We start from the raw sequence: 21,480 nt of genomic DNA, 5'->3' as shown, positions 1-21,480 counted from the left end.
GCCACATGCATCCTGAGTGATCTCAGAGAAGTCACTTTTCCTTCTGGTGCCTTAATTTTTGTATCTGTAAAATGAAGACAACACTTCCCTATCTCACACGGGCAAAGTTCACTGTGAGACTGAAGCCATAAAGGGAGGCAATAAAGCCTAATGCATAGGAGACCTTCAGGAGACCTGAATTCAATTCCTACTTCTGTCACTGGCCTGCTGGGTGACCTTCGGCAAGTAACTTCCCCCGCTCTGTGCCTCAGTTTCCCATCTGAACAACAGGGATACTGATACTGACCTCCTTTGTAAAGCACACTGAGATCTGAACATGAAATGTGCTATTTGTGAGATGATTCAGATACTACGCTGAGAAACCCAATAAAAAATATACACTCATAAAAAACACGGTTCCCTTTCACAGGCTGCGTCTCCCCTGAGCACCGCAAAGCCTCATTTTGCTGTTCACACTGTGCCAGCCTCTCCATTACACATTCGATCATTCACAGTGTTAATCTCTCCCCTTATTTCTTGCACCATTACACCTGCACTTGGCTTTGGATTCAAATAGTTTGTGCAGGGGCTATCCCTTTGTTTCTATTCTTTTACGTACAATCATGTTTTACGTAGCCCAAGGGTAGGCTATGTTTTGTCAAGGTCCAAATTTCTTGGTCAAAGTATAGTCAAGGTCCATACTTCAGAGAAATTCATAAAAAAAATGATGATAATAAGTAGTAAATAAGTTTTCTGGGTCTGTTCAAAAGCGTCTGGCAGTCCAGATCTGGCCTGCGGTCCAGCTCGACTACCCCGACAGACAAGCCCTTCATGCTTATTCCCAATTCTGCTCCATGAAAAAAATGTATCTGAATCACAATCTTCAGAGAACCCTAGGTCAGGACCAGAACAGCTTTAAGGAATGATGCTTTTAGCTTTGGTGAATCCTGATTAAAGCCTTGGATGGACAGATGCTACTTTTCTGCTCAACCCCTTGAACAGTATATTTTACATGTCTCTACCAAACTAACACTTACATTCTGCAGGGAAGGAGGAACGACTGGTCTATTAACGTAGAAATTAATAAATGTCTTGCTGGAATAAACTATATACATGAAAGGTTGGTCTTGAATATTTTACAGAGCTAGCTATGATGCACATGAGTTTTTTCATTACGTTCACTTGGGACAATATTCTTTCTTGGAAGTGATACACTTAATAAAAACTATGTCAGGTTTAAGGGCTGGTTGTTTCAAAGTGACGCACCTTAGACAAGAGACTGTTTTACAGTTGGCCACGTCTGAGGTTCTCTGGCTTGACTGTGATGGAACCCAAAGCATCATAGGCACAAGTGGCGCAGTTTAAACAGTGAATGGAAGAATTACATTCATTCTTTCTGACTGAGGCAAATTCCATGCTCCCAACCATAAATTTGTCCTTGGCCAATGATTCACTTTTCAGTGTAAGACCTTGCATGTCTGGATTCACCCTGTCTAGTTCCAGAATGCACTTAGCCTGCTAACTAAACCAGCCACATTTCCATATTGGGAGAAAAGAATTAAGGCACACAAAACAAGGGGTAGTTTGCTGGGGTGTAAACAAAAAGAAGTGTATTTTGACAGTACACCTCTACCCCGATATAACGCTGTCCTCGGGAGCCAAAAAATCTTACCGTGTTATAGGTGAAACCGCATTATATCAAACTTGCTCTGATCCGCAGGAGTGCGCAGCCCAACCACCCCAGAGCACTGCTTTATCGCGTTATATCCGAATTCGTGTTATATCGGGTCTCATTATATCGGGGTAGAGGTGTACTAATTTTCTTTTTCCAACTTGGGTGCTTGTTAGGATACAGATATTCAAAATAAGGAATAAGGAACTTGGATTTAAGCTTGCTGGAAGTTCACCCCAATAAAAATTGAATTGTTTGCACCTTCGGACTTCGGGTATTGCTGCTCTCTGTTCATGCCAGAAGGACCAGGGAAGTGGGAGAGTGAAAGAACAAGAATAAACTTTTGGAGCACACCAGGCAGACCAGCAGATGTATCTCTGTACCTGGATGACCAGTGTAAAGATTATTGCTGTTCCTAAATCAATGAGGGTAACTTTGCAAATGCCTCTAGGCAGATGCTGGGCTGCAGGGCAAACAAAATCAGACTGTGCAAGGGCTGAATCAGCCTGGATTTATTGGCATCACTTGGCCTAAACAATCATTAAAAAAAAGGAGCAACGTGGCTGGGTCATTTTTAAAAGGCATCCTTATTGTTCTAGTCTACCAGAAATTAAGGCCTGCCAGCAGCACTGGATACAGCTGGGAAAACCACCTAATATAGGAAGAAGTGGGAGTCAGAGGATGATTCAGAGGCTGTACATTCAAGTGTTGGGAGGCTGACAAACCTTCCCCTCCTTTAGATAAACTGGGACGTCAAAACAAAAGCAAGATTTCCACATCAAGAGGTTTTAATATATTCATTTGAAAACAGAGTTTTGTGAAAGAGTACACTAAATAGCACATCTCTCTTCTGCACCCAAACCACAGACCATCTGCCTTCGGTCAGCGCAGAGGTGATGCTGCATGCATTGAATGGCAGGTCTTCATAGGAATTTCCTCGTGTGTGTTTCCAATATCAGACAAAGCATCTTCTTTAGCAGAGCTGGTCCTGGAGACAGAGACCAGAAAGACAAAACCATTAGCTGAGGCCATCTTCTGCCCATTCCCAAAAGAGCCCACGTGTATGCTCCTAGAAGCAGCTAAGATCCTCTGGGTCTGGCACTGAGGCTCCAGTGTTCGTGACACACCCAGTTGTTAGCAAGAAACTAGTGATCCTGACTGACCAGCAATCTATGTGCGTTTTTAACCCTATATTCAGAAACAAGGCAACTGGATTCTGATTTTCATCAGCAAACCAGCATGTCAGTTCAGTCACACCTGCACCCTTCCCTCCCCAAAACGCCCGATGTTATTTATGAAGGAGCCTGCAGTTAGATAATGTAATGCCTGGGATAGGTGGACTTTTTAGCTCAGGGATATGGTCACAGAAGCTGAGATTATGGCTCATGTCTCTCTCTGTGCACAAATATGAACTCTGGGAAGGTCGGAGAGAGGGAGCCTCTCCCTTTTGACTAAAACTGCCATTGTGAAGCTGAATGACCCCTTAAAAAAAAGAGGGAGGCAAAACATTGAAACACTGGGTCCTTTGATTGATTAATGGAGGAGCTAGAGAACTGCACCATACCTCAAGATCCTAGTCATCAATGTACTCAAAAGGCTCTGGTGGTTCAGGTTCTTGCTCCTCTTCCTCAATCTTTGGGCCATGGGCTGCCACTGGTTCCACCAGCTCCTCCATAGCCTCACTGGTGTCCTTCAGAATGATGATGCCACCAATGGAAAGCTAGAAGTCAAGTGCAAAGAACGTGTCAGTGCCTAGAGACATTAAAGAACAGCTCTGTCTCATATAGGATTGTCCTTGATCTAGGATAGAAACAGGATCCCAAGTCCTCTGGGTTACAATCACCCCATCAGTGTGAATGCTCTACTCAAAACAAGGGGTGAAAACAGCTTTCTGTGTTCAGTTACAATGAAAGCAAAGTATTCTCCCATTGTACATACCAGTGTCACACCACCAGGCGCAGACAAAACAAAGGGACAGGAGGGAAGGGTTGAAAACATTGATTTATTAAAATGCAGCACTTGGAAGCTTTAGATTTTCTCAAATGTCTATGAGCCAAATTGGAAGCCCAGTGTGTTCATGAGTGTTACTGAAACACTCTGAATAGAGGCAACCAGTCATTCACATTCCAGCCTCATAACAAGGAGAATGGAATAAGTGACCGTGACTATAGCTCTATGGACATGTATATAGCATATGCTTCTGGATAACATCATGGTGTTGGGTCTAGAAAGCCCGCTATGGTTTGGGACTTTGCTACCTTAGAGTTCCTCGCTTTCTAAGTACCACAATGACAGAGATCACTGGAGGTGCTTTGGATAAGGGTTCTTAGGTTTCTATCTGAGGATCGAGGACTCCCTTACACACCGCTCTGTTCTTTCAGCACTTGCACTCTCTATAAGAGCCAGAGTTTGCTGATGATCAGAGTATGGTGCAATTGTCCCTGCCAGCCAAACCTTCGCTGAAAGGCTCTCTCTGAAAACACCGTCATTATCTCTGATATCTTCCATTATCTATCTCTCAGTTCGCAGGAAGGTGACATCTGGATCTGTTGATTTATGCAGTCACTATAAGCCGGCACTTTCCATACGGCTTTAAAAATCCACACACAACTGTTTCATGAGATTCAGTCTTTGCAAGACAAAACAGAGTCAGATCTTGGCTCAACCCCTCCCCAGAGAATCTCAGAAGCAAAGTGAAATCTGATCATCAGCTTCCATTGACTAAGAATCCCATCTAGCAGAACCTCATAAGACAAAAGAAGAATGAAGTATAAAACCTCCAACTCGCCAAAGCCAGTGACTGCCTGTGGAGGTACGGAAACATGGACACTGTGTCGGGGCCTGGCTGGAATCAGAGCCTCCCCCACATTTGAATTCCAGGGTGTAATCAGCATCTCAAAGTGACCTTTTATGATGGAGCCCCACCAGCAGAGTGCTGGTTTTTAATGTTTCTGTGTTGATGCTGGGAAGTCAGCTTGGTTCCATCGCTCTATCATGGCAAGACACACGCTGCTCTGTTCTTTCAGGAAACCACTTGCAGACAGAGCGGATATCCTGTTCACTGACCGGCTTTGTACCGGGCGTGGCTCGGCTCCCCAGTAAGGCTTCGGGCCACCGCTAACCTCAGGGCTCCACTGCCCTCTCACTGACACACTGCGCTGCCTGAAGCCAGGCAGCAGAGGTTCTTACCGCACGTTTCCCTTCTGAAGGGCAGTCATGTCTTTACTGCCAGGCTGCCTCAGGCCCAGGGATTCTTTCCCACAGCAGCAGACAACTGCACAGGTCAGCTGAGTGTAGGGCTGATGACTGTGTGCACACAAACATTTCAGGTGCAGAACTGAGCTTGTACAGGGACTGAGCAGCAGTTATGTCCAGGCTGGGAGATCAGTTGGGCCACTGCCTCCTCTTAAAAAGCTGGGACAGAACCACCCCTGCCCAGCTTTGTGAAAGAAGCTTTTCTCCAAGCTTCCGCGTGCTGATGAAATAGCAGTGAACGCAAGTGTATTAAGAACATGAACCGATTTTCTGGGCAGGGTATTCATTTCCAGGGTGCACGCTCTCTCACACAATTACAAAACAGAGCAGACCCCATGTTCATCCATCTCTTGCACAATAACAAAAGCCAGCAGAATTTGACTCAGTCTGTTTGCAGCCTGACAAAGTGTCCATTAGCCTTCCAGTGTACCACAGCGTTTCACAGACTAATTGGCAAACCCTGGGCTATTAGCAATAGGACTTTTCCATCTCCCATTTCTATGATCAGATGCTATTCCCTCCGCATGTTAACAAGAGACCGTGACTTTTCTGAGGTCAGGTGCAGTGGAATAATAAATTTATTCAGTAAAAACACCATCTATGCACACAACCCACTGCATAAAACCCCAGTACAAGTGATAATGAATTTCACAGCATTGACACCAAATCTATCAGACATTTCACAGCTATGTTAAGATCTAAACTCAGTGAGCATGACGTACTAAGCTGAGCTTCAAGTCCCTTAAACTCATCTGAGAACAACCCTAAAAAACACGACTGCTGCAGTCCGCCAATGGGATGGCAGTTCTCCCAGCTCTGACCTCAGGGATGCTGGCTTGGAATGGAGACCACTGCCCTCTGTTTCAGGCAGAATACAGGCCACTAGCACTGGGAAAGCAGTCTTTGCAGGCCCAGCCATGAATGGCAGTAGCAGCTTTGGGTGAGACAAGTGGAAGGGAAAATATACCATCCACTCTTGAAACATCAGCCCGTGGAGAAGAGGCATGAGTGTTGTGAGGCCCTATGCTACACTCCGAATGAAGTTTTTCACTGCCATCCTTAATCATAATGAGCTGCCATTTCCCACCACTACAAAGAATCAACTGGACTGAGGTAGCCTCCTGTCCATCTGCCACTAGTCTGCTGTGCATCGTGGCAGGGCAGAATTCATTATTCCTGAGCCTTCCCTGATATATGGGGCTGTAGGCTATTCTCGAATAGGTCCACTGGTGGCAATTCCACAGCTCCCCAGGTCAGCTTTTTCCAGTGAAAGTTAAAATTTTCCCTGCTGCAGCATAGGACCCTTGACTGGCTGTTTTTCCTTAATGAAAGAGAATAACTGCCCCCTACTCGCTGTTTACACCATACGTTTAGAGTCTGCGAACTCATTCCAGACTGAACACGCCTGCTTCTTGGAAACGTTTGGCACAAATCTTCATCCCCAAACCCTTTAGCATTGTCGCTCACTTTGTAACTCTCTCCAGTCCATCTATCCTTTCATCTTAGAACCTATGGAGGAGTGCAAGACACAGAGAGAGTAAGGTAACCCTAACTCTCCGGTGACCTTGCAAGCTACAGATCCAGGCTTCAGTTGGCAGTTACTGCAAATTATTACATAGTCTTATGATGGTTCAATTCCCAAGTCCCCCATGAGGTTTTTATTAGGTGTCAATGGGCGAATCATCAGTTTCTGGGTCACGATCTCTGAAGAGAGCATAGAGTAAGAGAATATAAAGAAGCAGCATTAGGGCATTATATGGGCCTAGAGCAGCTCTGCCTTCCAATAACTACAAATGTGTGAAACCAATGGAGAAGGGGGGTATAAGAAAGTAAAAATGAGACATGGTGATATGTCATCAGGCCTCTAAAGTACAGTACAGCCATCAGCTGTTATGGTTTTAGTTCTCAGGAACACACAGAGCTGTCACATCTACATGCACGATCCCAGCGCTAAGCACGTTCACTGGGAACTCTCCGAGTGTGAGAACAGGGTGTTAGGTTTGCATACGGTAGGTTGCACTTACTGGTTTAAAAGGCTGATATCGGCAGCTCTCTGTCATGGTGAGCACTTTCAGCTGAGCAGGCATGACTCTGGCTGGGTTATCCAGCAGCTGGAAGTTGGGTTCAGGCTCCTTTTTCTTTTCTTTCTCTTCCTTCTTCTCAGTCTCATCCTACAAAACACAAGAACACCATGGTTTAACTGCAGCCTTCAATCCTCTCACATTAGAGGCTGGGGTCAAACTCGCTACTTGATCCACACAGCACGAGCAGTAACTCAAAAACCTGCTTAAGAGACATTATCTTATGATGAAGGAGTCAATCAGGCTAATTCCCCACCACAAAGCACAGTGAAAGCTTATATAAACCCAAGGCATCTGAATTCCCCCAGAGCAGAACCTTATTGTAAGAGCAATTCAGATTCCAATGGCAAAAGAGTTAACTAACAGGATGCAGTGGCTGAACAAACTTCAGACTTTCACTTTCAATAGCCATTCAATGAAGCCCAGGACTTTTGTTACTACTTAGGCTTGGTCTACACTAGGGGGGAAGGAAATCGACCTAAGATACGCAACTTCAGCTATGAGAATACCGATGTAACTTAGGTCGACTTACCTTGCATCCTCTCGCCGCAGTGGAGTACAGGAGTCAACAGCAGAGAGATCGGGGATCGATTTATCATGTCTATACTAGACACAATAAATCGATCCCTGATAGCTCGTTTCATGTTACAACCCGGCACACAAAAAGTGCCACATACAGGTGGGATTTTCCTAGCTATAATGCTGCCACTGACATCCTATGTCATTGGCAGTCATGGCAACTCAACCAAAATGACAAGAGTTCTGGTGACTCTTTAAAGATGGTTCCAGGAACAATTCCACTTAGTCCCAGACTCAGCAGAGACTGTGATTTGAGACAGAAGCATTTATCCAGCCTCATGGAAACATTCAGAGTGTGAGGGACCTTTTCCCGTCTGTTGGTCACAGTTTGACAAGATGGGAGGAGGTCAGAGAGAATAACCAGGTACTTATAGAAAGCAGCTGTGTGATAGGCACGAAACGTAAGGTTCAGAGAAGGCACCCTCTCAGGTTCCAGATTCACTAACAGCAGTAAATTCCACAGGACTCCGACAAATCGCATATGAGCTGTACTAGAAAATGGGAAAGCAGAGAAACAGCCAAGACCCTACGTTAGCTCAAATACAGCAGGGGGCAGCAGCCTCTCTTTGTCCTGCAGCTTTTCCTTTTCAGACAATTCAATGTGTCTAGGTCAGCTTTCCACACAGCTGATGCATATACACAGAGCCCTTCTGACTCATTGCAGCCCTTTCTTCACTTTCACGTGATTTTAGAGCAGGGGTCGGCAACCTATGGCACGTGTGCCGAAGGCGGCAGGCGAGCTGATTTTCAGTGACACTCACCCTGCGCGGGTCCTGGCCACTGGTCCTTCTTAAACATTTTATAAACCTTATTTACTTTACATACAACAGTTTTGTTATCTATTATAGACTTATAGAAAGAGACCTTCTAAAAACATTAAAATGTATTACTGGCACGCGAAACCTTATATTAGAGTGAATAAATGAAGACTCGGCACAGCACTTCTGAAAGGTTGCCGACCAGTTTTAGGCCATAAAGCTGTTTAGAGGAAGGCTCATTTGCCTGGCACATTTTGCTTAGTGTGTGGTGCTGTATGAATAATACAATGCAAAGACTACGTTAATGTTACAATTGTGCTGTGAAAGGGTCAAGAAACAGAAAAGTTAAAGATCCCAACAGCTGCTTTAACTCATCTATGTGGCATATACTTAACTTCTATTCACTTTTCAGGCTGTGTAGTACCCTTAACGCTTTAGAAGTTGTACTGTATATTGTGTGCACATAACGTGGTCACACTCACATTGCTAGAGGCACATTTTATTTTAAGTGTGCCACACTGCTGTTTTTCCGCATGCCATTTTGTTTTCAATTAGACAGAATAAAGAAGCTGCCCCTAATTCATAACCTAAGCGAGGCCCAAGTAGGCTTTGACACAGACATCTCATTAAGGTGAATGAGGCAAAATGAAACCCAACCTCAACAGCTGCTACTGTTTACCTGGAAGGAGTTTTCTGCAAGGATGGGTTAACTGAACATATATTATTTATATAATGATAGGGGTGATGGGAGGTATTTGGAAATGGAAAAACCATGGAATTTGAAGAGTACAGAATTTACACAACTTTGGGAAATGCTACCAAAGTGGTGACATCACCCTACAAATCTGAAATTCTCCCCCATAGGAAATATAGTCCAACAACGGTTTAGAAGGAGAAAGTATTCTTCCCACTCTGATAGATCAGCACACACATGAAAATTACAGGCAAAAAGATGAATATTTTCAGAATGTTATGGGGGTGTGAAAACGGGAGGTTTGAATTTAACTAGTCTGGGAACCTTACCTAGAGCAGTCACCTCCAAGCAACTGCTATAAGAAAGATTGTTAGAGAGTCACCAGTGGTGCACCAAAGAATAGGAATTTTATTACATTTCTTCCACACCCCCCACAAGAAACTTGTACCTGGATAAGTTACTCAATATACTGAATCATGTTAACACTGTGCTGAGAAATTACTGTAATACAGGTGACAATGGGACAGAGATGTGTATGGGAGCCAGTGTTCATGTGATACACAGCCCCCTAAACGAAACTCGCTGGAAGACATTTTGGTATTTATGGCTTATACCCACCACTTCCATTTTCTCCTCTTCCTTTTTCTCTTTCTCCTTCTCCTTTTCCTTCTTCTTGGCTTTTGCAGTGATGGACAACACAGCAGTAGAAACCTGGACATTTCAACAAAGAAGGCTTTCAGAATGGCTTCAACACTGTATGCAATGCTCATCTCTCAGCCAGGCACGCAGACCAAAAGGAGAGTCAGCACTGTGCCAATTTTCAATTTCACTATCCACCCACTACCTTATAAGCAGCATAAACAGAGTGGCACCCAGGAGGGGAAAGGAGTGCTAGAGAAACTGACCAGATCTGATTGTGTAAGTGAAGAGAGAGCAAGCTCCCTAATTTAGAGACTACTCAGTGCTGTTTTGTTTTCCCTACTAAGGGATTTCTTTAAATTTGAGCAATGATAAGGAATTCTGACCATGGGGAAGTTAGCTCCCATGGTTTCAGTGGAAAGGCAACATCAAGCCAGAAGAGAGATTCTTGACAACGTCGTAATCCTTTTCACCACGCCTCCACCCCGACACTACTGTAATCTCACAGCCGTTACGTGTCACTGGCACATATGGACAGATATAATGCAACTGCCCAGGAAGTGAAAAGTTTTTCTGAGGAAGAAACAATTGTGCTGAACTTCTCCAAGTGTCCCCAGCTTCTCCTTCTCAACAACCATTGTTAGACAAAACCACCACCACAGGGTCAGCAGGCAGCTCTGCATATCTGTTCCTGCTCCTGGAAAGATTATCCATTCCCCTAAGGTTTTGGTGGAGTCTTAGGGTGCCATATCAAGGTATTCTAAGGGTGGGCCAGATTCAGCTATGGGGTTTGATTTTTAGAAAGGGAAGGATACGTCCAGAAGTACCTGCCACTGTGAAATTTCTTATGATATTACTTCCCTTCATGCACAATCATGAACAGTCCCAACGAAAAAAACAACTGCTTGGTAGCCCCTCACTGGGCTAATTTCGACAGGCTTCTGTTCTCTAAATCCAAGAACCTCTCATTTCTAGTGTTCAGTTTTGTTAAACTGCTCAGCAGTTTTCACCAGGTGCCACACATCTGAGGAAGACATGCCTGAGTACACACCTCTGCTGCTGCTCTCTGGCGGCTGGCAGGTCTGCTCCGCATACTACAGTCAAGCCATGGATGATGATCAAGTTGTATGGGCACACGAGCTGCCCTTCTTTATGTGAGGACACCTACGCTGCCAATGACGACCACCTGCGGCTCAATTTTTTTTACCTGGACGTTACCATTTCTAGATATACCTTTTTGCAGAGCACGGGGCCACAGACTCTGCCCATTAATGCTTAATGCATTGCATTAGCTAATGGGTCACTTTGGACTCCTGCCCTCAAGGATTGTTATTTATTATTTGTATTTCCATTGCACATAAGAGCCCTCGTCATAGCCCAGGATGTCACTGTGCTCGGTGCTGTATGACTCCAGAACAAAAAGATGGCAAGTGCAAAGAAGCCATATGTACGTGGTAAATACTCCTTTAACAACTCTCTTGCTCATCTGGCTAGTCAAGGAAGGCGCCAATCAAATCCCAGCACAGAGATTACATTGAATTCCAGACTCACCAATGAGAGAGACAGAAGGGTGGTGAGCTTAGTGAATTAAAATCAATGGGCCAATCTTTATGGCCACCCTCACCCATTTCACAAAGCTCATGTGGCAATAAGAAAGCGCCCAGGTATGTTGAGTGTAACTGCTATTATAAAGGAAAGAAGTCATTGAGGGAAATAATGCTGCTACACGGCCAGAGTTACGTAATATTTACTCTCAAAGACACTAGCAACTGACAATCTTTGCTTCATCCCTGAAGGAACACGTTGCCATGGGCTAATGCCGGGAAGGTTAATGTTCATAATGGATGTGTCCACACAGTGTATAAAAGTCAGCTGATCAGCTTACCAACCTTTTCCTTCTCCTTTTCCTTTGGTACCTCCAAAGGGGCAGGATATGCAAACGTTGAGGGCTTGCAGTTGGATTTGTACTGGACTTTTGGCATCTAAAAAAAAAAAAAAATACAGACTTTAGGAAGAATTGTTACAGGAAAATAAAGGGAAAGAAACAAACAGCAGAATAGCTGCCTTGGTTGCATTTTCCTACTTGCAAAGATAAACACAAATCATCCCTTTTTCCCCTCCGGAAGCTGAGAAGCTGCCATCAGTGGCAAATGTTCAGCTGTAACATTGTTATTCAATTATGATATAATTCAACTCTGGTATGACATTTTCTCCTTCTCCAGCTTACTGCACACAATGTACGTCCAGCTTTTTTTTTCATTGTTATGATGCTGTCATGGTTTAGCTGAAGTTGTCTTTCGCACAAAACTGGCCTTAAGACCTAAAACAGGATTAGCTTTATCTGTGCACAGCAGACTAGACCACACATCATCTTCCAAGACGACAGTACAAGTTTCACTGGTTTCACATTACATTACAGTCCCCCAATCGGATACAGCCAGACAGCTTTCTTCAACTGCCCTCCCATCTATTCATCCAAATATTTATACTGCACTCATCAGCACTGTATCTAAGCTGCTTTTCCTTCCCAACACGTCTCTTCAGTGCCAGAGCAGGTAAGAGTTGGAAGATGAATGAGTGTTCAAAGTTATATGACCTACAAGGTTTTGGCCAGTAAAACTGAGTTGTTCAACTTACACGAAAACTTTTGTGCACCTTACAAAATAATCACAAGGAATCAGAGCACAATTAGAGCTGACAGCCCCGGAGAGCCTAGGGAGGAATGATGGCCTTGTGGTTGTGGCACTGGATGTGGATTCAAGAGATCTGGGATCAAATCCCAGTACTGCCACCAATTCCCTGCGTGCCCTCTGTTAGTATTTAAGAGGTGCTCTGATACTACGGCAATGGGAAGCTTACACAGAAATGGCCTTTTGAACCAAGCTCCTTTCAGACTGAGCCGTCACTTATTAGCTGCACACAGAAGGGTGCCATCATTTAACACTAACATACATGGAATGGGAGAGCATTCGGAGTCGCAGTCCCTTGGCACAGACGGCTCTGCTCTAACATTATGCCGGGTGATGGCAAGCAGCTGTAGCCCTGCAACTTAGACCAGTCCTGCTGACTGCCTTGAAGGTAAGAATCGTAATCCTGAATTTAACCGATATAGCACAGGGAACCAGTGCAGATAGCAGAGCAGGGGGGTGACAGATTCTCAGAGCCCTGTAATGCTTCACTTGGAACCTTAACAAAAAATATTGCTACTGGCTTCATTCCTTGGCAGAGAGAGTTACATTAGCCAACCCAGGGGGATGGATACAGGGCTCACTGAGCCTAAATCTGACCCTGACAGGAGGGGGCAGAGTAGTCAGAAAGGGAGCTTCCCATGACTGTGGCTATTTGGAGTCCAGATGTGGTGAAGAGCCCAGAGCTCACCATGGTCAACAGCTGCTCTGATTCTCTGAGGCCCTTGACAGAAGAGGATGCCGGGGGGCAGTGAATTCTTCAAAGTGCTTCTCTCTCTCCCTGCCAAAGTCACCTGAGCTGTTCCTGGATGAAGTTGCTGATCTCAGCCAGATCCCAGCAGAACTGGGATACAGCACTTTGGGTGAGTGAAGATGACGGAACTGGGCATTGCTGGCGTTCCAGTCTATGCTGTTCCACAATCTCCTCTGGTGGTTTTACATAAGTGTGGAGCAGCTGGATCCATGTGGGACTCCCCAATGACAGCTCTGGAGGCTGACGACAAGGCGCCCCTCATGAGTCTCTGGATATGATCGGGGAAGAATGATAGGGTGATATCTGGTTGAGTTGGAGATGTAGTTAATTAACAGTGAAAAATACTTGGCGATACCTTGAACTGGTCCCTTCATAAACGTGGGGTCTTAGGCAGGGCTTAAATTCTCTTAAAATATTTCCCAAAGCCCACTATGCCCCCTTCATTTTCCATCTACCAGACTGGGGATGGGGAGGGAAAGAGCTTTGGGCTTCTGCCCTGGGGTGGGACAAGAGGCTGTTGCTCCAGCCCTGTGCAGCCTCACAGACATCCTAAAACTGGCTCATGGCCCCCAGAGCCATGAAAATATTTACCAACACTGGGCTCCAGATGGTTCTAGCTGAATTTACCTCCTAATCTTAGCACAAGTTTCATTGTAACAACAAACAGGAACTACAGGACTTGGGCAGTGCTACTATGTCAGCAGTGCAACAAGTGTGTTCCCCAATCCCTTCTGTGTTAACGGAAGAGTCAAATACTTGGCATGCTGAGGGGAGGATAGCCCTTGAAGTGCTACAATGTTGGGAGTGGAATTAGCTGACCAATTGGTCCTTTCCCTACTTTTATACCTAGGAATCTAGAAAGCGTGTCCTATTTCTAGTCTCACTTCTGAATACTCCTGGGCATAGTTTACATAGTTTGACAGTTTGGTGGGTTTAGACTCTACCAATATTTTAATGAAGCTTGTGCCATTTGATGAAAGAATCTGAAATTGAAAGGTTTCATCTCCCTGTAGTGATATGCACACAGTGCGAGAGAGAAAACCAGATAACGAATACAATACTCCAATGCACATAAATAAATCTGAGAAAGATTGTTGTGCACAATCAGCCTTTTCCAGCACAAAGAGGAAGGCTGCAGCACACACTGAAAAACATTCAGGTTTCTTCCAGTCTAGATTCTGACTCAACTCAAACTGCTGATTTACCAGTGACTTTCACTAGTGTCAGAGTGAAATACTGGCTCCTCTCATTCCAAGTTTTAGGCATATTTTTCAAACTCAGAGAGTGAAGAGTCACATCCTTAGCCAGGAGGCACTAGGCTTTCTGTAATGGAAAGCTTTAAAGTGTAACCTTATGAAGAGCCTACACGATGCAATCTTTAATACTCAGGTCTCTACCCACAGGGACTGAGTGATTCAAATCCCACCACTAAGGCTCAAACAAAATTGAGGCACTATGATTGATATTAGCTTTTCACACTCTTCCAGCTACAGTTTCTAGCACACTTTAGCTAGCTATGGTGGATAAGGTCAAAATATGTTCTAAAACCATCTCCTAGTCTTTCATATATTACCGCCCATGAAGACATCTTAATGCACTGTTATCAAGGCACAGTATAGTGTTTCAATGGGCACAGTGCAGTCAATGTATCTTTGAAACTCTTTCCTTAAACAACTGGACTCCTTCAGAGATTTAGACCGATAGTGACTGTATTCACATCCTCCAGCTGTAACACTGCCACACCCATGATTTCGCTATCTCCTCCAAAGGCGGCAAGGTTGTGTAATAAGCAGCTAGGACATGATGGCTTGACTGGAACAGTTTAAAAAGAGTTCCCAGACTTGGATGGTGCCCAAAGCTTTGCCAGGCTGACCTCCACAGAGTCTCTGCAGATGATCTGATGGCACTCAGAATGACAAGGGGGTAAACCAGAAAGCTAATGCAGAGGCCAGACACAATGGTACTGGTGCAACGTAAGGACCCCAGGAAGTTAAAATTTACAGACTGGATTCCCTTGGTGATGAAAAGAACAGGATTAGGAAAGGCCTTGCTCTCTTTGTGCCAGCAACTCATTAAAACATTCAGATATTGATACTCTTCAGCATCATGCAGAACACCTGATCCTTGTGCTGTTTGTAGTAAGATTCCCTTCATGAACAAACTCGCAGAAAACGAATGAGTGGTGGTTATGATGGAAAACACTATGGAACTGCAGCCATCAAGCTCTTTCATCTCTCATCAGCTTACTGTATCAACCATGGAAGCACATACCTTAAGGTCCTTGTTAAGGCCAATGACACAGGTTGGGGTGTAAGCCAATGACAAGAAGTGTGACAGTGGGAACCAGAACCAGAACTGGGTGAAGACCAGTACCCCTACCACTGAAGGCATGTGGGTATGTCCTGTCCTTGACTGCAGCGAGATAGTTACATTATGGCCACCTGAAGAGAAGAGGAAAATCACAGAGTCAGTTAGGAGAGGGCTTCCAGTCCGCTTCTCAGCACTGCTCAACACACACTTCAATGAGCTGCCTCTGAAATAACTACCACGAAGACAGCTATAGTGGAAACTAAACCACAATATCCACAACACTCAGCCTGAAAAGCAAACCCTCTGGGATGTAGTTCCCCTATCAGTTCAGTGTCTGGTCTCAGGTTATGCACCACCATCTGTGGCAATGCAATTTAAAGTAGTGCTTTGGGGGGCTACTTATTGTCCCAATATGGAACCAGTGGAGAGAGAACCCCTCCCTGCCCCCTGGCAAAGTAATTTTGTCAAGAGGGCACCAAGACAATAACACTTCAATTGTGGTATGGAAAGAGGACGGGTCAGCACACTGAGCAAACAGCCAAACCTGCGCTACAGCCAATTTCAGCATGCAAATCACAGACACATCACAGGAAACACAGACTGCGCATCTGGTTTTCTAGGATATTCATTTAATAGGACTGTTCTTACAATGCTAGGGCTCATGCTCTGAACTGCTACTGTTCTACAGATGAAATATGCCTATGCTTTTATTCATCTCAGTAGAAAAAAATGTAAACAGCAGCAACTTCGACAGTAATTTCTAGAGGTTATCAATCTAAGCAGCAAAGAGACAAGCTTGTGCAAGCTTTGCAATAGAATTAAATCTCTGTCAGACAACAAAGTCTTTAGCTTTGTACTTGCAAAGCAGAGACCAAAACAACTCAACATGTTGATACAGTGCAGAAACATTCAGCTAGAAACTGAACTGGAAGGCTAGGACTGCAGGCAGAGAGCGAAAGTGTTAATCTGATTTTCAATCCTCCGATGGGCTCAGCAGATTGAGTTGAAGAGGGCAACAGGCAAGTCCATTACCGCTGACGAGGCCAGGTGCAGAGAGGCTAATTGTGTTAAAATACAATCAAGCACTCATTCTGAGTGCAGTGCGATTTATAACTGAGATTCCCAGGCCCAGATCAGCATTCCTCTGCCCTGCGTAAGTAGCCACCTGTAGCGGGGGGTGCTCAGTGCTGCTGCTGCCACCAGAGTTTGGGAGATGCACTGAGAAGCAACAGATAATGAGATCAATTTTTGCTAATATTCTAGCTGATTAAGATCAGATCTGCTACTCGTGATCAAAAGGAGAAAATCATTGTTTAAAACACACAGAAAGAAAGGAAAAGAACTCAAGTGAAATCTAGGATTCTTGCATTGTGCCATTCCAGTGCTTGCACATCCACTTTCTCTGGGGCTTGCCTGTTGTCACCACCAGATTTCACACTCATTCCTTTGCCTTCCGAAAGGAGACAATGCAGTGCTGTATCCTTATTGAGGAAAGAGAATGACGCCATCTCATCTTACAAACACCTCCTATGTGCTCTGCTCACTGCTCTCTTGCAGTTCCCCTCCGTTTGGTTTATTGTTATCATTTATTTGCATTGCAGTAACCGCTAGACACTCTAATCAGAGATCAGAACCTCACTGTGGTAGGCACTGTACAAGCACACAGACATAGTCCCTGCAAATAAAGACATTGCACCTTCATGGTTTCTAGCCTTTTCTCCCTTTGTAAGTTTAAGATTTTACTTAGGGTGACCAGAAGTCCCGATAAAATCTTTTTTTTTGCCCTTTTCTTGCCCTTTTTTCCCCCTCTGCCAGCGGACCCCCACCCCTCCCGATATTTTCTCCCTCTCATCTGGTCACCCTACTTTTACTTTACTGTGTTACTGTCTATATGATCATAAGATAGATTGTGAAAAGCAACCAACTGCACACTGCTGAAGCAACTTTAATCTTGTTTTATTTGAACTACTGGAATTTTATTTGCCATCAGAATTACATGATCCACTCTTTGGAATTTCCTGGCTGAGTGACAGATCTCAGAGATACTTTCATGCTATTTTCTCTGCTCTCCATACATGCACACTCCACAGTTACATACATGGTTTTGTGGGGGAGCAGGAAAGATGGAAGGACCTTGCGCTGCTCAACAGTTATTGCCTTAATGATTAAGCAGCAGCACCAACAGACTCAGAAGGGACACATCCCAAGCCAGAGAAGATGTTTCCAACTAGGCCAACATGGAGGATCTTCAGGGCTCCTTAGATAACCATAAGACTCACCCTCAAACCTATATTGCTACCAACAAAGTCTATTGGACCTACAGTGCATAACCCTTAGATAATCAGGATCTGCTATGCTAGATTTTATATGGACTCGGAACAGTAAAGAACACAAACTAGATTATGCTGTTATATACCTCACTGAATTCACTCCTGAAGTGGCAAGCACCTAAAGGCTTGTCTACACTTACCAGAGGATCAATGCTGCGGCAATTGACGCATCGGTGGTTGATTTAGTGGGTCCGCTAAACTGAACGCCAATTGCTCTCCGGTCAACTCAAGGATCGAGAAGAGTAAAGAGAGCCGACAGGAGAGCATCTCCTATCAATGCTGCACAGTGTGGACCCCACTGTAAATAGATCTAAGCTATGTCAATTTAAGTTACGCTATTCACGTAACTCAAATTGTGTAGCTTAGATCGACTTTTCCCTTTAGTTTAGACAAGGTCTAACTTCCATGATTCCCTCCCACTGAGTTGTAAGTTTGTCTGATGGGACAAATCCCTTGGTGACAACACTGTGAGAGCATGGCCCAGTGCAATATGATGATGTTCAGCACATCATCACTGGGTCACATCAACATATAATCATGTGATGGCACTTCACAGCCCCTGGAAAAAATGCCCAAAGGCTCCCCCCAACACTACCATGCTGATTATTTTTTAAATCAGCAGAGGCACATCGTTTACTTCACCTACGACAGCATGAAGACAACCTGTGCTAATCTTCCAGAGCAGAAAGGTCAACATTTCATCCTATATACCACCATGCCACTGACAGAGTCAATGTCAGCATGCGTCAGTGAGGTGATTCGCGTATGCAATAGAACACAAAAGACAGCACTCCTCCAGTAGGCAAAAGTATCCATGTATATAATGGCTTGTGTTTCTAATAGCTAGAGTTACTGATGGAAGGTCTGATTTTAAATTGGGACCCTGTAAACAATGTGGGCAAGGACAGGGGAAAGGAGCAATGCTTTTTCTGTGTCTAACAGGAGTTGAAAGCAGCACTGAATTGGTGGTATATGAGAGAACCCCTCTGTGCAGCTGAATGTATTATTGCAAGAAATCAAAAGAGTTTAGGACTTGAAATGGGAAAAGCATTTCCAGACAGATCTATGTTTATTGGGGTACCAATACTGAGATGGACTAACAAGCACAAATCCAAAGTGAGCTCTTCCGTAAGTAATTCAGAAGGAACCCTCTTACCTCACCCTCCCAAGATGTCTTCCTAGCATCACAACCACACCAAAAATCCCTGATGGCTCGGTCCCACCTGCCCTCACCCCTGTGGATCTTAACTTCTTCTTATCTATTCGTTATTAGTTAAGCTTCAACTCTGAGCTCTGTGATACATAGTATGGGTAGGACATAAAAACAAGATGGTACCTCATGCAAGGAGTTCACAATCCAAAACACAAAAGACCCCATTCAACTATCTTTGGTGTAATCCTTATCCACACCGCCCCCCCAATCACACCCTTGACTGAGAGGGAAAGATAATCCACACTAAAACAGGGCCCTGAAAGGGCCAGAGCACTGTCCTGCACGTGACTTGTTTAAAGTATTGGTACTTTACTTCTGTTTGTATTTTTCTGTTAGAATACAACTGTATTCCTCACTCCCCCTTTGCATTTAGTTAACACAGACATGTTTCTTGTTTTAGTTGAAACTGAAATTAACTTGGTTGTGTGTTCACAGCCTCAGGATTATCAGTGCTGCCAATTTTAACACAGGAGCAATTTAGTTAGCGGCTGCTTGTGAGCCAACCACTGGAGCAGAAAATGCATTCTGGAGGCACTACATAAATGCTGGCTTATCGACCTTGGCTGGTGTTTCCTCCTCACTCGTAGCGAGGGGAAGATTTAAAACCAGAATAGATACTTACAGCACAGAGGATCTCTTACAGTAGGTTAAACTCTGAGGTCTAAGAGAGATCACAAGTTCACTCCTAGAGCTCGAACCTACTAATATATATTTATTCTGATAATGTATGTCAATTTGGGAAGGGACAGAGAAAGAACCCCTGTCAGGTAAGGAGAAGAAAGGAAAAGACCACACAAACTTAGGGGTTTGGGGAGAAAACCTAGTCAGTTTCAGTCTACGGGTTTTCTTAATGCTATCTAACAAGGCAAGCCTCTAGCAAAATGCAGCTGCTTAGGCCTAACAATTCAACACTGACCAAGTTCTTTATTTCCACTTCAACAGCTCCCCTCCCCCCCCACCCCCCCCATGACACCACAAGTCTAATGACTACTTCATTGTGGGAGGAAGAAAAAACACCTGACAGCTCTCCCCAACACTCTGAAAATGCTGCCCTCTGTATCAAAGCCCTGTCGCTGGGATAGAATTGCTCCCTTTTCCTTCCAATAAAGATTACAAGTTCAACTGCACCAGCTATGGCAGATGACATTAAGCTTCTCTGCCTGTAACAGTGATTCAAGTTTCAGCTTCTGCCGCTCCCTGCTTCTGATTAGCATTTCTAGTGGAGCAGCGAAGATAAAGGGAACGCAGGGATTAATGTATGTTCTTTTCGAAGAGTCTCAGGGGAATGAGGTAGCAGGTTATGAAAACTGTAACCCATGGCTTTTTCTGAATTTACCCATGCATTGAGCGTATTCAAATGGAGATGTCCAAGGCCGAGGAAGCTATCCAGCTAGAGAGGACTGAGGTCATGCTACTGGGGGAGGAGGATATGGCTCTGGGGCTCACAGTGGAACACAAGCTAAAAATGAGTAAACAATGTAACACTGCTGCAAAAAAAGCAAACATCGTTCTGGGATGTATTAGCAGGAGTACTGTAAGCAAGACACAAGAAACAATTCTTCCACTCAACTCTGTGCTGATTAGGCCTCAACTGGAGTACTGTGTCCAGTTCTGGACGCCACATTTCAGGAAAGATGTGGACAAATTAGAGAAAGTCTGGAGAAGAATAATTAAAATGATTAAAAGGTCTAGAAAACATGACCTATGAGGGAAGAATGAAAAAAACTGGGTTTGTTCAATCTGCAGAAGAGAAGACTGAAGGGGGACATGGGAACCGTTTTCAAATATATAAAAGGTTGTTGTAAGGAGGAGTGAGAAAAACTGTCTCTCTTAACCTCTGAGGATAGGACAGGAAGCAATGGGTTTAAATCGCAGCAGGAGAGGTTTAGGTTGGGCATTAGGAAGAACTTCCTGCCTATCATGGTGGTTAAGCACTAGAATAAACTGCCTAGGGAGCTTGTGGAATCTCCATCATTGGAGACTTGTAAGAGCAGGTTAGACAAACACCTGTCAGGGATGGTCTAGATCAGGGGTCGGCAACCTTTCAGGAGTGCTGTGCTGAGTCTTCATTTATTCACTCTGATTTAAGGTTTCGCGTGCCAATCATACATTTTAACGTTTTTAGAAGGTCTCTTTCTATAAGTCTATAATAGATAACAAAACTGTTGTATGTAAAGTAAATAAAGGTTTATAAAATGTTTAAGAAGCTTAATTTAAAATTAAATTAAAATGCAGAGCCCCCTGGACCGGTGGCCAGGACCCGGGCAGTGTGAGTGCCACTGAAAATCAGCTCATGTGCCGCCTTTGGCATATGTGCCATAAGTTGCCTTCCCCTGGTCTAGATAATACTTAGTCCTGCCACGAGTGCAGGGGATTGGAGTAGATGATCTCTTGAGGTCTCTTCCAGTCCTGTGATTACTTCATACACTCTCCCCTGCCCCTTTCCTCTCACACTCTCTCTCTCTCTCACACACACACACCCCTCTCTCTTTTTCTCTCTCTTTCAAGCTGCTGTATGATAAATGAATA

At 44.3% G+C, this 21,480-nt stretch overlaps 1 protein-coding gene across 1 annotated transcript in view; it reads right to left on the bottom strand.

The window, feature by feature from the left end:
- Positions 1-2,427: 2,427 nt before the first annotated feature.
- Positions 2,428-21,480, bottom strand: part of PSMD1 (proteasome 26S subunit, non-ATPase 1) — a 126,832-nt gene continuing 107,779 nt past the window's right edge. The window contains exons 20-25 of the mRNA XM_032777256.2: positions 15,370-15,539; positions 11,547-11,639; positions 9,637-9,729; positions 6,931-7,077; positions 3,216-3,371; positions 2,428-2,639 (exon numbers count right to left, since the gene is read on the bottom strand). Of these exons, the coding sequence (XP_032633147.1) occupies positions 3,225-3,371; positions 6,931-7,077; positions 9,637-9,729; positions 11,547-11,639; positions 15,370-15,539 (650 nt within the window). The 3' untranslated portion in view covers positions 2,428-2,639; positions 3,216-3,224. The remainder of the gene's footprint in view (positions 2,640-3,215; positions 3,372-6,930; positions 7,078-9,636; positions 9,730-11,546; positions 11,640-15,369; positions 15,540-21,480) is intronic.

This window comes from Chelonoidis abingdonii, chromosome 8 (assembly GCF_003597395.2).
Source record: "Chelonoidis abingdonii isolate Lonesome George chromosome 8, CheloAbing_2.0, whole genome shotgun sequence".
NCBI lineage: Eukaryota > Metazoa > Chordata > Testudines > Testudinidae > Chelonoidis > Chelonoidis abingdonii.
The sequence above is the reverse complement of the archived record's forward strand: the minus strand, read 5'-3'. Positions and strand labels throughout refer to the sequence as shown.